Below are 12,459 nucleotides of genomic sequence, written 5' to 3'. Positions count from 1 at the left end.
TCTTAAGTCCTCCAATGAGAAGTGATGAAAACATTCTATCAAAAGAGGCTTCATACCTCATTAATTACATTAGACTATGAAATCTTACCCATTAAAGAGTAGATCAAATACTAATTACTATTTCCAAATAGCTGACTGTAAGTTATAAAACTCTTTTAACAACAGAAAGAGTTGGTTATAACTTTAAGTCCATTGCCAAACCTTGTATATTAGAAAAGACATTCTAAGAGAGGAATTGCATGAGCCTATAGCTACAGTAAAAAAAAAGAAAAAAGAAATCAGTATCTGACTAATACAGTAAGAATTAGAAAATATTCTCAAAGTATCTTTATGTGGGGCAAAATAAGTGCTTGCATTTATAAAAAGAAAGAAAAAGAAATCGAAAACGATGGGGAACAGAAGTATTACCTGAGGGCAGGAAATTCAGACAAAGGGTCCCTATTCCTGGTGAAAGCAAGTAGTCAGTTGCCAGGGTTTCTTAGACTCCTTGATTATGAAATTCACAGCACACCAATCTCCACCACAGCCAGCAGGGATCGCTGCAGGGAATGGGTACACAGGGGACATAGGAGGGAGCAAGTTTAAGGGAAGGAAGAGGAAAGGAATGATATGATAAAAATATTTAGCTGTGATGCACTTAAAAAAATACAGTTGTATTTCACACTGGAAAAACTAAAGGCAACACTGCTTAAATTCTAGGATAAATTAACCATTTGTGATTTCCTTCATTCTCTCTACCACTGGTATTATTACTACTGATATTTTTTTTTAATTTTTATATTAAAAATATTAAAAATGAAATAGCTCTGTTGTACAAAAGTTATACGAAGACTGAACTGTAATTCAACATTAAATCAAACCAAATAGGACAAGCACTCTAAAAGATAAGCAATTTACAAATACAAATTATCAAATTAGTTTAACTGCTAAAAAGCCGATTTAAAACTGTAATCTTCAATTCATTTTATGGAGAATACCAAAAAGTAAAGTTAGCTATGAAAATTAACCCACAAACCAAAGAGAGATCCAGCAATAAATTATATCTACACATACAAAAGCAAGTCAGAGAACTAGAGTATTTATAAAAAAAAAAAAAAAAAAGTCTTTAAATTTCTTGGATATGAGTCATCTGCCAAAAATGTATTCAGGACAACCAATTCACATCCTATAAATTCTATGAAGGCCAAAGTTAATCTATTCTCTAGTCAGCTGAAAATGTTTCTGAACAACTATGTATAACAATACTGTGCCAAATGCTGAAGGTACAACAGCAAACAAGATAAACATAATCACTGCCTTCAGAATGCAGTCTGTCAGGGTGATTCTGCCCTTAAAGAGATAACAATCTAGAGGGCACCTGGCTGGCTCAGTCGGTGGAGCATGGCACTCATGAGTTCAAGTCCTACATTCATGAGCTCAAGCCTTATGTTAGGCATGGAGCCTACTTAAAAAAAAGAAAGAAAGAAACTAAAAAAAACAGATGACAATCCACGGAACTAAAACATGAAATTTTTGTTGTAATAAAATATTTTAAGACCTAAAGGAATTAAAAAATGAAGACCAATAAAGACTAGCCTACCTAGTTAAAGCTGCCTATTAAGATGTACAAGTAAAACGAAGCCCAAGAGGATGACCTGACAGGAAGGAATGTAAACAATCTGGCTACAGTAATAAGACAACAAAAGATGGGTGAAAAACAAAAAAGGGAGAGAAGGTTTAGTATTGGAAAACAGTGGGAAAAAATTGCAGCCAAGTTTCTAGGATCTAAAGGCACTGGGTGGCTCAGTCAGTTAAGCGTCTGACTCTGGGTTTCAGCTCAGGTCATGATCTCAGGGCCTGGGATGGAGCCCAATTCCCCTGCTGACCTTGTGGAATCTGCTTGCGGATTCTCTCCTTCCCCTCTGCCCTCCCCGCACTCATGTGCGCATACTCTCGCTCTCTCTCTCTCTAAGGTAAATATAGAAATCTTTTTTAAAAAATAAAGTATCCTTAACTTCTCTAACTGCTTTAAATATTCCCTTGGTATGCATGCCACTGTCAAGCAAACAGATTTAGTAACTATACATTTTATATCACATAAACTGTCACTTATGTATTTTTTTTTAAGATTTTATTTATTTATTTGACAGAAAGAGACACAGTGAGAGAGGGAACACAAGCAGGGGGAGTGGGAGAGGGAGAAGCAGGCTTCCCGCGGAGCAGGGAGCCCGATGTGGGGCTGGATCCCAGGACCCTGGGATCAGACCTGAACCAAAGGCAGACGCTTAACGACTGAGCCACCCAGGCGCCCCACTTATGTATTTTTATTTCATTATTTCTTTACAGTTTCTCTGGACTTAGACCACCTTTGTCTCAATGTCTCTACTTCCATTAAAGTTGCATATAGTATTTTGTGCCTATCTCTTAAGACTTACATCTTATCCTGGTATCTACTTAATCATCTACCATACTGCTTTAAGAAGGCATTTATAGTTCTTAACTTCACATATATCTTACAGATCTTCTGTAAGTATTGATGGAAAGAATAAATGCATGATTTATCAATGCGAATAATCACACTTAAAATACTCCTTAAAGATAAACCTTAGATTTTATGATGCCCCTTTTTATATATAGTTCATTTATATATAAAGTTCCATCACAGCAGAAGAAAACTTTGGAAAAGGAACTGAATTTAGTAAACATGGTTTTAGCAAATTTTAAAATGACTGAATTTTCTGGTATGTCTAAGTTTCTCTCTAAATATTAATTCCTAACAATAAAATTACAAACAACAGTAGAGGAAAACAACACGTGATGTTATGTTAGCAGTGGCAAAAAGAAGCCAGAGAGCTCTCTTTCAATGGTATTTTTGGGTAGAAGAGTACATATACATATAGCTAAAATTAAGTCTTAAAGAAGAAACTAATCTAGAGATTCAAAATTTATGTATAACATTCATTTTGGCTGGGAGACATCTCAAAATAAGTAAGTGAATTATCAGACAAACAGTAAATCTAATGTCTGAAAAAATAAACAATAACTATTATACCCTGAATCATATTTGTTGCAGATCTCAACTTTGTTTTAGTAACTTTGTCTTGATGTAGTAACTGCTTGTATTTCACTCATGGAAACAGTCATAAAGTTACACCTGTAACTTACATTCAATCTGAGCTCCAGTCACTTATAACAACTAAATACCAATATTTACAGAAATACTAAATTATTCATCCTAATAGATACAAAATAATGTGCAGCATTTAGAACATATATAACTGATAAGAGATCAACTTACTAAGGAAATGTTCAGATTGGAAACTGAAGTATTAAGGCAAAGGGTAATATTGCAAAAAAATTATGCAAGTATAAAGAAATGGAGAAATTGTACTTTCCCAACTTCACAGAATTGCTAAGTCAAAAGGCTATGTTTCCCAAGCTTCAAAGGACTACAGAGTCAAAGGATTCCCAAATAATAAAAGAATCTCCTAAGGGATACTGCAACAGGATGGTGAAATACCACAAAAGAGTAGTAACACTGAAATTTTATAATAAATAAATGCTGAAAATAGAGCAAAAGCCTGAGCAGGCAGCATAGAATAATCATATTAAAAGAGTACTGGATCAGTAACTTAACCACTCAATACTACCTGTCAAACCCTGGGGAAATCACAAATCCTAATGTTTTAATAATTTCCTTCTCAGAGACGGGAACAAATCCCTTCTGATTCTAGAATGGTAATATTACAACATCCAGTGGACCAAGCATCTAAGCCCCCCTTCAACTAAAGTTTACAAATCAATCTCCTGAAACTAGCTTCTGAAGAATCAACATCTGGTTTTAGTTGGAAATTAGTGTCAAAGAAATGGTCACCTGCTTGATACCTCTACAAAGTATACTTAATAGCACAAAATACAACACTATAAAGTCCACCCATTAAAATTCATCTCACAATTCACTTCACTGTAATTATGTTCTGCATAACCAAAGGATAACCACCCGCAAAACACTTGATACTGGTGCTGCAGACATGTGAACCAGACTAACACCATGATGGCTGCTCCGTGACCTGAAGTCTTCTTGAATACAGCCCCCATTCCCATTCTATCCTTTGTTTAACAGCACCCTTAAGTACACCCTTGGAGCATAACATTTTGTATCTGCTCTGGAGATATAACTATGATACTTACCTATTCTCAAACATGCTCCTCCCTGGTGGTCTCCTAGCATGTACTCCCCAGCCCCTAGAGCTATAAAAGCAGGTTTCCCAAAAGGTGGTGTTGGGGAGATCTACCCACTTGCAGCCCCCCAAGATATGCTTCTGTCCATTAGTCCCCTTAAAAAAACATTTCTCATCAAGCTGAACTTGGTGTTTTTCTTCAGTCATGGTTCCTTTGGCCTTTGAAGGTTGCTTTGCACATACTTCCATATCACAGAACAGCCGACTAAAATGCGTAGTCTAAATAGTTCACAAATAAAAGGAATCTCCATTCAGATATCTAACAGGCATCCAAATTAATACATCCAAAACCAAACTCCTTTATCTCTCTACCTTAAGCCTGCCTCTCCTGCAGTCTTCTACGTAGTTAACAGCAACTCCATCTTCTCAGTTGCTATGTCATGACTATTCTTTCTCTCTCAATCCACATCTTACCTGTCAGCAAATCCTGTGGTTCTACCTTTGAAATACATCTAGAACCTCAACAAGTCCAACGCATCGACATAGGTCCAAGTCAAAACCTTTCTCACCTGGATAGTTAACACTTTTAATTGGTCTCCTGCTTCTGCCCTTGTCCTCCTATTATTTATTTCCCACATGGCTGCAGAGTAATCCTTGGCTCAAAGCCTTGATTCCAATCTCACTCAGGGTAAAAGCTAAAGTCATTACAAGGCCCCAAAAGATCTGGCCCTGTTTTCTCTTTGATGCATCTTCCTCTACTTACTTCACTCCTCACTCCACTCATGTTGGTGGCCTTGATATATTTCAAAAATGATAAGTAAGCTTCCACTTCTGGATCCTTGCATTTACTTCCACTACCTTTCATATCTCTTCTCAGATATCACCTTTTCAATTAGGCCTTCCTGATCACCAGATTTAAAACTGCAAACTCTACCCTTACCTCCCTGCACTTTCTATCCCCTTTCCCTGTGTTATATTTTTAATAGCACTTTCCACAAACTGATATAATGTACTTCACTCTTACTATCAGCCTCCTTTGATTAAAAATGTAAATTCCACTGAGAGCAGGGATTCTAGCTACAGCACTATGCACTAGTGCATGGTACAAAGTAGCACTCAGTAAATATTTGTTAAATAACTGTTATATATCTAGTGTCAAAATCAACAGTATTGGGGGTTATTTTAAAAAGAATACTGTCAATTTAAGTAACTAAAAATTACTTTTAAAATTCCCAAAATTACAAAAGTAAATTTATTTCTATTCCTAAAAGGTAATAATTAACTCAATTTTTTCCCAGTTGCCCAATTCAAGTAAATCAAATCTCACAAACTTCATATGGCAGTATATTTCTAAAAACAGGTTACATTTAGTGATCTTACTCATGCTTCCTATGCCACAATAGGAATCACTGAAGTTTCCCAAGAGCTGAGACCATGTCTTACCCATCTTTGTATCTCCAATGCCCAGTGTTCAAGAACCTGATAAACATAAACTCTCAAAATTATTTATTGAGCTTTACCATAAAAGTGAAAGATGTAATGAGCCTATCAATAATTATACAAAATTATCATTTGAAAAAATAATTTCCGACAGTCTAAATCATGTTGTGTTTCCTTTCAAGAATGTTTAATTCAGGAATGACTATAGACCTAGTCATTACAAGGCCCCACAAGGTCTAGCCCGGTTTTCTCTTTGATCTCAACTTCCTCTACTTACTTCACTTCTCACTCCACTCCAGAAGATTATATGCACCTTAACGTCTCTTCAGCAATTCAGTTCCATGGCCTTAATGGATACCTTGCTCTAAATTAGGCCTAATCCTCCTCTGAAATTTTAAACTTTAATACTTTTAGACAAAACCTCCAATCCTTCCAGTTCTCTCATTTGTTTTTCTCAACTGCTCTCCCACCCAGATAAAATTTCCAATCCTTTGATGGTTCTTTCCAGACTATCAGCTGCTGTTCCCCCCTTTTCTTCCTTTCACAGTGTAAGCTTTCATGAATACACCGTGAGGCACCCTAAAGTCTCTATGACTTTGCCATTCAGTCACAAGACCTGGCAAGAGTTCAACCTTTCCTAATCTCCCTAACATATATTCCAAATATTCAACAATCTTCTCAAGGCACCCTCTCTTTCTGTTTGTTCCTTCTCTTAGTTTAGGGTACATATCTTGTAGAGACTGTCAAGTGGTTTCTCCTACCTAGATCATTAGAACTGGCCTGGATCCAATCCCTTTCCAAGTATGGTTCCCCAACCTTCCATAAATCCTGTGGGATGATATCCCTACAATACATGACTTTTATATTTAAGTTAATCAGAGACCCTCTATAAACTCTATATCTCCACCACAGTCAACTGCTCCTGAACCCTGGATTCCAAAACCAAACTGATAACTAAGCATCTTTAATGATCATGTCCCTCTTTTGTCTGGAATTCTTTATTAGCAGTCACCTCCCAGGATGAAGTTCAATTTCTTTAACATAGCAAATGAGGCACTCTGAAATCTAATTTAGTTCAATGCCTATTAAAGATACCAAATGGAACAGTAAGCCACACTCAAAACAGTTCTACCTATGACCATATCCTTGCTTTATGACCTTTTGCCATTGTTAACTGATCCATGTTGGTAAGTAGAACTGGGCCAAACAGGTTCTCTCTCCCAGGAATCTCAAACTTGACAGGAAAGACCACAGATTGAGAGTTGTGAGAGGTGGAAGCAGTGGTTCTCAACCAAGAGAGATTTTACTCTAAGGGGACATTTGTCAACGCCTGGAGTGCTACTGGCATCTAGTGGGTAGAGACCAGAGATGCTGCTAAACATCCCACAAACACAGAGCAGCCCTTCACAACAAAGAATTATCTTGTCCAATGAGGTTTTAGGAGCTGGTTAGGTCTGCCCTTCCCCGGACTCGGTGACCCACCCCAACAGCTTTCTGTTACATTTCCCCTATTACCTAAGTTAAACAGAGATTTTTGTTGTTTGCAGACAAAATAACCTTAAGTAGCACAGTACCCTAGTTCAATCATCTGACATGCTTGTATACTTCAAACCAGTTTCTCAATCTCAAAACTACTGACATTTGGGCAATATAACTATTTGTTGTGGCAGACTGTGCTGTGTACACAGCATGTTTAGCAGCATTCCTAGCCTCTATCCGTCCCCCCCCCCCCGCCCCAAGTTGTGACAATCAGAAATGTATACAGACATTGCCAAATGTCCCCTAAGGGGCAAAATCACCTCTGACTGAAAAGCAGGACTTTAAATTATACCAAGACTCCACCCAGGTGTGGTGAACATCTGACCTGCCAACTCCCACTTCCAGTTAACCTTGTGCCCAGCATAGTATGTACGAGCCAAAGGGAAAGCATGGGGGGAAGGGAAGAGGGAGCATTTGTATCGCAATCTTTTACTCCTTTTCAGGTCCTGGCTTAAATATATTCTATCTTCCAGCTTCTATTTTCCTCCTCTTCTTTGCTCTAGTACACAAGTACAAATGCACAGTAACATGAGGCCTTGAAAGGTAGCTCCTGTTCTTATTTCCTTTCTTACATTTGTTACAACTTTTCTTTAGAACTTTCCATTCCTTTTTGAAAAAATACTCTCCTAGAGAAGAAGACTGAAACATTCTGTGCTGGTTATAGTATGAAAGATCAGAGTCATTTCTCTTCAAAGGCTTTTCCTGTTTCACTTCTCTTAAAATATAAGTAGTCCAACCTCCACCCCCACCACACAAACACACACACACACACACACACACACACACACACTCCCATCACCCTCTTGCCCTGCCCCCGTGCCCAATCCCCCCAGCTCTGCTCCCTCTCTCTCCCTCCCTTCTGTTCAGTTTCAGATCAGTTCCAAGTACACAACTATTTTTATTAATAATGCAACAGATGCTTAAGATACAAACTAAACAACAATTAGGCAGGGAACAAGTATACAGATTTACACTTCTCAAATAGTTCAGCATTTACTTAAAGCATTTATTAATCTCTTAAGAATTTCTCTTTTATACTTTTCCACTATGCCAGATTCTCAAGCCCCTATATCTGCCTAACACTGGTTTTAACGTTAGAATTTCACCGTATTTCAATCTCAAGGCTCAGAGTAAGCATTCCTTCTCCTGTTGGTTCCTATAAAGTCTTATTCCTTACTGGAAGACCCCATACAGAAAGGGTCATTTTCCTAGTCCTTCCTTTCCAAGACAACAAAGGCTCATTTATTCAATGATTCAGTTACCTTCCTAAAACCACAGGGAAACTGGTCATACCCAGTTATCTGAGATAATACTGGTGGCATATAGTCTTACCTCAGTTAAGAAAACGCAAAGGAAAGTCAATGCTTTGGTGCCATTCATTAAAAAAATAGTTGAGTGCCTACATTATGCTAGATTCAAAAGAAAATCCCTGCCATTATGTAGTTTACATTCAAGTGAAGAAGACAATGAAAAAGCATATATATATATATATATAGGCTGAGAAGGATGAAAGGGTGGTCAGGTAAGGCCTCCTTTGAGGTGCCATGAGTGCATCAACTGGCCACAAGAAATGTCTATTACTGCAAGATAATGTGTTCTAAGTATTTCCTGTTAAAAATTATTAAATTGTCCTCCAGATGATTACTTCAATATAGAGACATCTTTAATACTGGATAATTTGTAAAATTAAGCTTGACCCCAGGTAATTTCAAAAGTTCACCCCTACTTGAATAACTAATTTATCACAACACCCATCTTATTTCATCTATTGTCGTCCTTTACATTTATAAATAACTATTATTCTTAGGAGATGACAGCAGTAAGATTAATATATGAATATGAATTTGACACTCTTCAATCACCTGAGTTTTTTTGAAATATGAAATAACCAAGAATTCAAGTGTTTTCAAAAACTCACTTCTGTACTCAGCTATAAAAAAGAATGAGATCTTGCCATTTGCAACAACATGGAGGGACTTAGAGGGTTTTATGCTAAGTGAAATAAGTCACACAGAGAAAGACAAATACCATATGATTTCACTTATATATGGAATCTAAAGAAGGAAACAAACAAAAAGCAGAAACAGATCCATAAATACAAAGAACAAACTCATGGTTGGCAGAGTGAAGGGTTGGGGGTGGGCAAAATGGGTGAAGGGAAGTGAGAGGTACAGGTTTCCAGGATGTAATGATTAAGTCACAGGGATGAAAGGTAGAAAGGTAGAAAGAAAGAAAGGTAGAAAGGTAGAAAAAGAAATGACCAAAGGTGCAAAAACAAAAATCCTCATCTCTGAAAAAAAAATCCTCATTATTATTTACCACAAAGGTATTAGAAATCATACAGATTAAAAAGTACTCCTAAGGACTCAATTCTGAATATGTGAAATAAGCCATCACCTTTGCTATTAATTTTTAAGAGCCTTTCTCAACTGGAGTTCTACAAGAGAATTAAACTAACACCCTAAGCCACTCATTGATTGAATTAACTTTCTTCCCAAGCATCTGGAATGGAACTAGGCATGTACCATCATCCTTGGAAGAAAAACAAATCATTTTCTGTAGGTCTCAATTTTCTTGTGGAATGGAGTATGACAAAGGCTAGAGGACATCTGATTAAGTCAGACATTACCTAAATAATAATTAAAAAGATAAAACCTTTTTCCAAAATAAGATAATTCAGTATCAGACCATATGTACAATATTAAAACTTTCCAATTAGTGATACTAAGAAATGTATATTCATAAATGCTGCTATAATTTGCTACTTTTTAAAAAAATGTTATATCTTAATGTTTTAAGTTTAGATAACGTTTGCTGATTCACAGAAATATTGATTTTGTTCCCCAATGTACAACCTGTGGTACTCAATGATCTGGAGAATCAAGAATTGTCTTTACCATATAAACATACCATACCCAAGTTTTTTCCTAATATTAACTTACAAATAACAGAGAAAAAGGTCATAACCAAGTGCTTTGAATTCGCCGTTAACAAGCTGGAAACAAGATCCCACATTTAGCCTGTGTCTTGAGACAAATATGGAGAAGTCAGAAGTAACGAACTGCCAGCTTTACTGAGTCATGTTTCTGACTAAAACCGCGTTATGAAATGGAAAGAATGACAAGTATTGTGTTTATCACCACAGATGTTGACTACCTTAATTTATGGATCTCAGATTTAAAAAAAAAAAAAAAAACAAAAAACTGTTTTGCCAGAATGATGTGGAACTAAAACGACTCCAGAAAGAACTTGCCAAAGCTGGGAACTCTGGCTATTTACCTAAAACAAATCCTAACTGTGCAAACAGGCACACCCTCTATGCATTAGAGTGGCAACGGCGAGGCGGGGTGAGTTCAGAAAATAACAAGGTTAACACTCCACGGAGAAAACAAGCCTCAGCCCAAAGAGTCCAAACCGCGCCAGACGCCCTCGGCCAGCGCTCCGCTCCGAACGGAGGCGAGCACGGAGCTCGGATTCACCCTGCCACACAAATCCCCGGCCTCCGCGCAGGACCGCTCAAGCCGGGTCCCCCGGACGCCCCCAGACGCCGCGTCGGGGAGCGATCTCAGCGCGCTGCCTCCCTCCGCCGCCCTCCACGCTGCTCCGCGAGCCGGCTGGGGGAGAACCCGTCCAGGGGGCCGACGCTTGAGGCCAGAGCCGGGCGCCGCGGGCGACGGGAGACCGGGGCCGCGACCCCCTGGCCCAGCCAGACCTGGCAGCTCAAGAGTCGCCTCCCGCACGGCTCCCAGTCCCCGCCGCCCCCGAGGCTGCGAGCAGCCTCCCGAGACGCCTAGGGCGGGGGCGGACTGGCCTCCCACGCCCGAGGCTCTAGCTGACCTGGAGAGGTGCTTCAGGATCTGTTTCTTGATGAGCCCAGCCATGGTGCCGCGGCAGGAGGCGTCGCGCTCTCTCCGCGTTTCTCACTGCCTCCTCTCTTCGTGGCCGCTTCCTTGTTGTCCGGACTAACCCGGCCGGGGGAGAGTCGCCTGAGCGCTCACGCCCGGGAGAGAGCAGAGGCCCCGGCCGAGGCCACAGCCGCCGCCGCTGGTGCCGAAGACCGCGAGCATCGCTCTCAGGCCGCCGTGGCCGCCGCCGGCGCCATCTTGGCTGCAGCATCACCTAAGAGACCTGGGGGGGGGCGGGGCGGGGCGGGGCGGGGCGGACTCGGCGTGGGGCGGGGCAACGCAGGCTGCGACCCGCGCGGGCAGTGCGCTGCCCAGCCACCCTTGTCCGGGCCTGGACGCGTGTCCTTCGCCGCCTTGATGCTACTGGGTGCTTTGATTCCCAATCCCAGAACCTTCTTGTGCTTTATAGTCCTCCCTCTCCACTCTGGTCTTGTTCCGGTCTCCATCACTGAGTGCTCCGTCCACATCCTACTTTTAATTTTTCAGAATTTGGGGCACAAACTGCCCTGCTTGCTTTGCTCTCTACCTGGTCTACCTAGCTTTCTTCATATTCTTGCCTCAGTTTCTTTTCGTTTTCTAAGATATACTGCCCCCCACCCTCCCCGCCGCCCCATACTATGATCTAATGTTTTCTCTGGTGATTCCAGTTCTAAGGGAACTAGAAGTTGACAACGTGTCTTAAAAGAGTCCGGGACCCGGGAATTAGAAGTCCCAAACTCAAGTCCTGGCTGTCTTGTATTCTAGCTGTTTTAACCCGGAGAAAATAATGTCCTTAGTTTTAGCCTTAATCGTCTATAAAATAGGTTAATAATGTATTCTTTACTCCCTTCTCTAGGTTGTTTTATCTAAGAAAATAAGAATGTAAAATTTCACTTGAAAGTTTCTATAAAAAGGAAGGAAATTCTTGAAATAGAACTATTACAGCTCTGAACCTTCACCTCACCCAGCCCCAAACCAACATTTTCAGAGGTGAAAATGACCACCCAATGATGTCTAAAGGAGGAAAAGAAATTACACTCCCTCTGAGGGATGTATCAGGAAGAAATGTGGTTATGGGTGGGGGAGAGGAGGTAGTTCACATATAGTCCAACAACCTGGCTCTTTTTGTAGAACGGAAAGTTGATAGTGCTTTGACTACTCACTTAACGTTCTTCATGCACTATAAATTAGGCACTATTCAAATATCTAGGGTTGCCTAAACAAAAACAAACAAACAAAAAAAACCTTGTTCTGTCATCAAAGAGTTAGCAGCCTAGCAAGGAAAGTAGTAGACTCTTAGTGCTAAGACCTTGAGCTTTGTCACTAGACTCAGTCAAATGCTACCTCAGCCATTTTGTAGCTATGTAAACTTGGGCAAGGTATTTAATCTGTCAGCCTCAAGTACCTCATCTATTGGAGATAATATTAATAGTTTC

At 39.7% G+C, this 12,459-nt stretch overlaps 1 protein-coding gene across 4 annotated transcripts in view; it reads right to left on the bottom strand.

The window, feature by feature from the left end:
• The window catches only part of UHRF1BP1L (UHRF1 binding protein 1 like), a 107,964-nt gene extending 96,713 nt beyond the window's left edge, over positions 1 to 11,251 (bottom strand). For 2 of the 4 annotated variants that reach the window (XM_034987758.1, XM_034987761.1), the window contains exon 1: positions 10,977 to 11,251. In XM_034987758.1, coding sequence (XP_034843649.1) covers positions 10,977 to 11,020 — 44 coding nt within the window. In that variant the 5' untranslated portion in view covers positions 11,021 to 11,251. Of the gene's footprint in view, positions 1 to 408; positions 540 to 10,081; positions 10,166 to 10,976 lie in introns of those variants that run through there. The other 2 variants (XM_034987759.1, XM_034987760.1) reach the window with 2 other exon arrangements.
• Positions 11,252 to 12,459: the final 1,208 nt, after the last annotated feature.

Source organism: Mirounga leonina, unplaced genomic scaffold (assembly GCF_011800145.1).
Source record: "Mirounga leonina isolate KUSES-001 unplaced genomic scaffold, KU_Mleo_1.0 Mir_418, whole genome shotgun sequence".
Classification (NCBI taxonomy): Eukaryota; Metazoa; Chordata; class Mammalia; order Carnivora; family Phocidae; genus Mirounga; species Mirounga leonina.
Note: the sequence above shows the minus strand (reverse complement) of the source record. Positions and strands in the feature narration are given on the sequence as shown.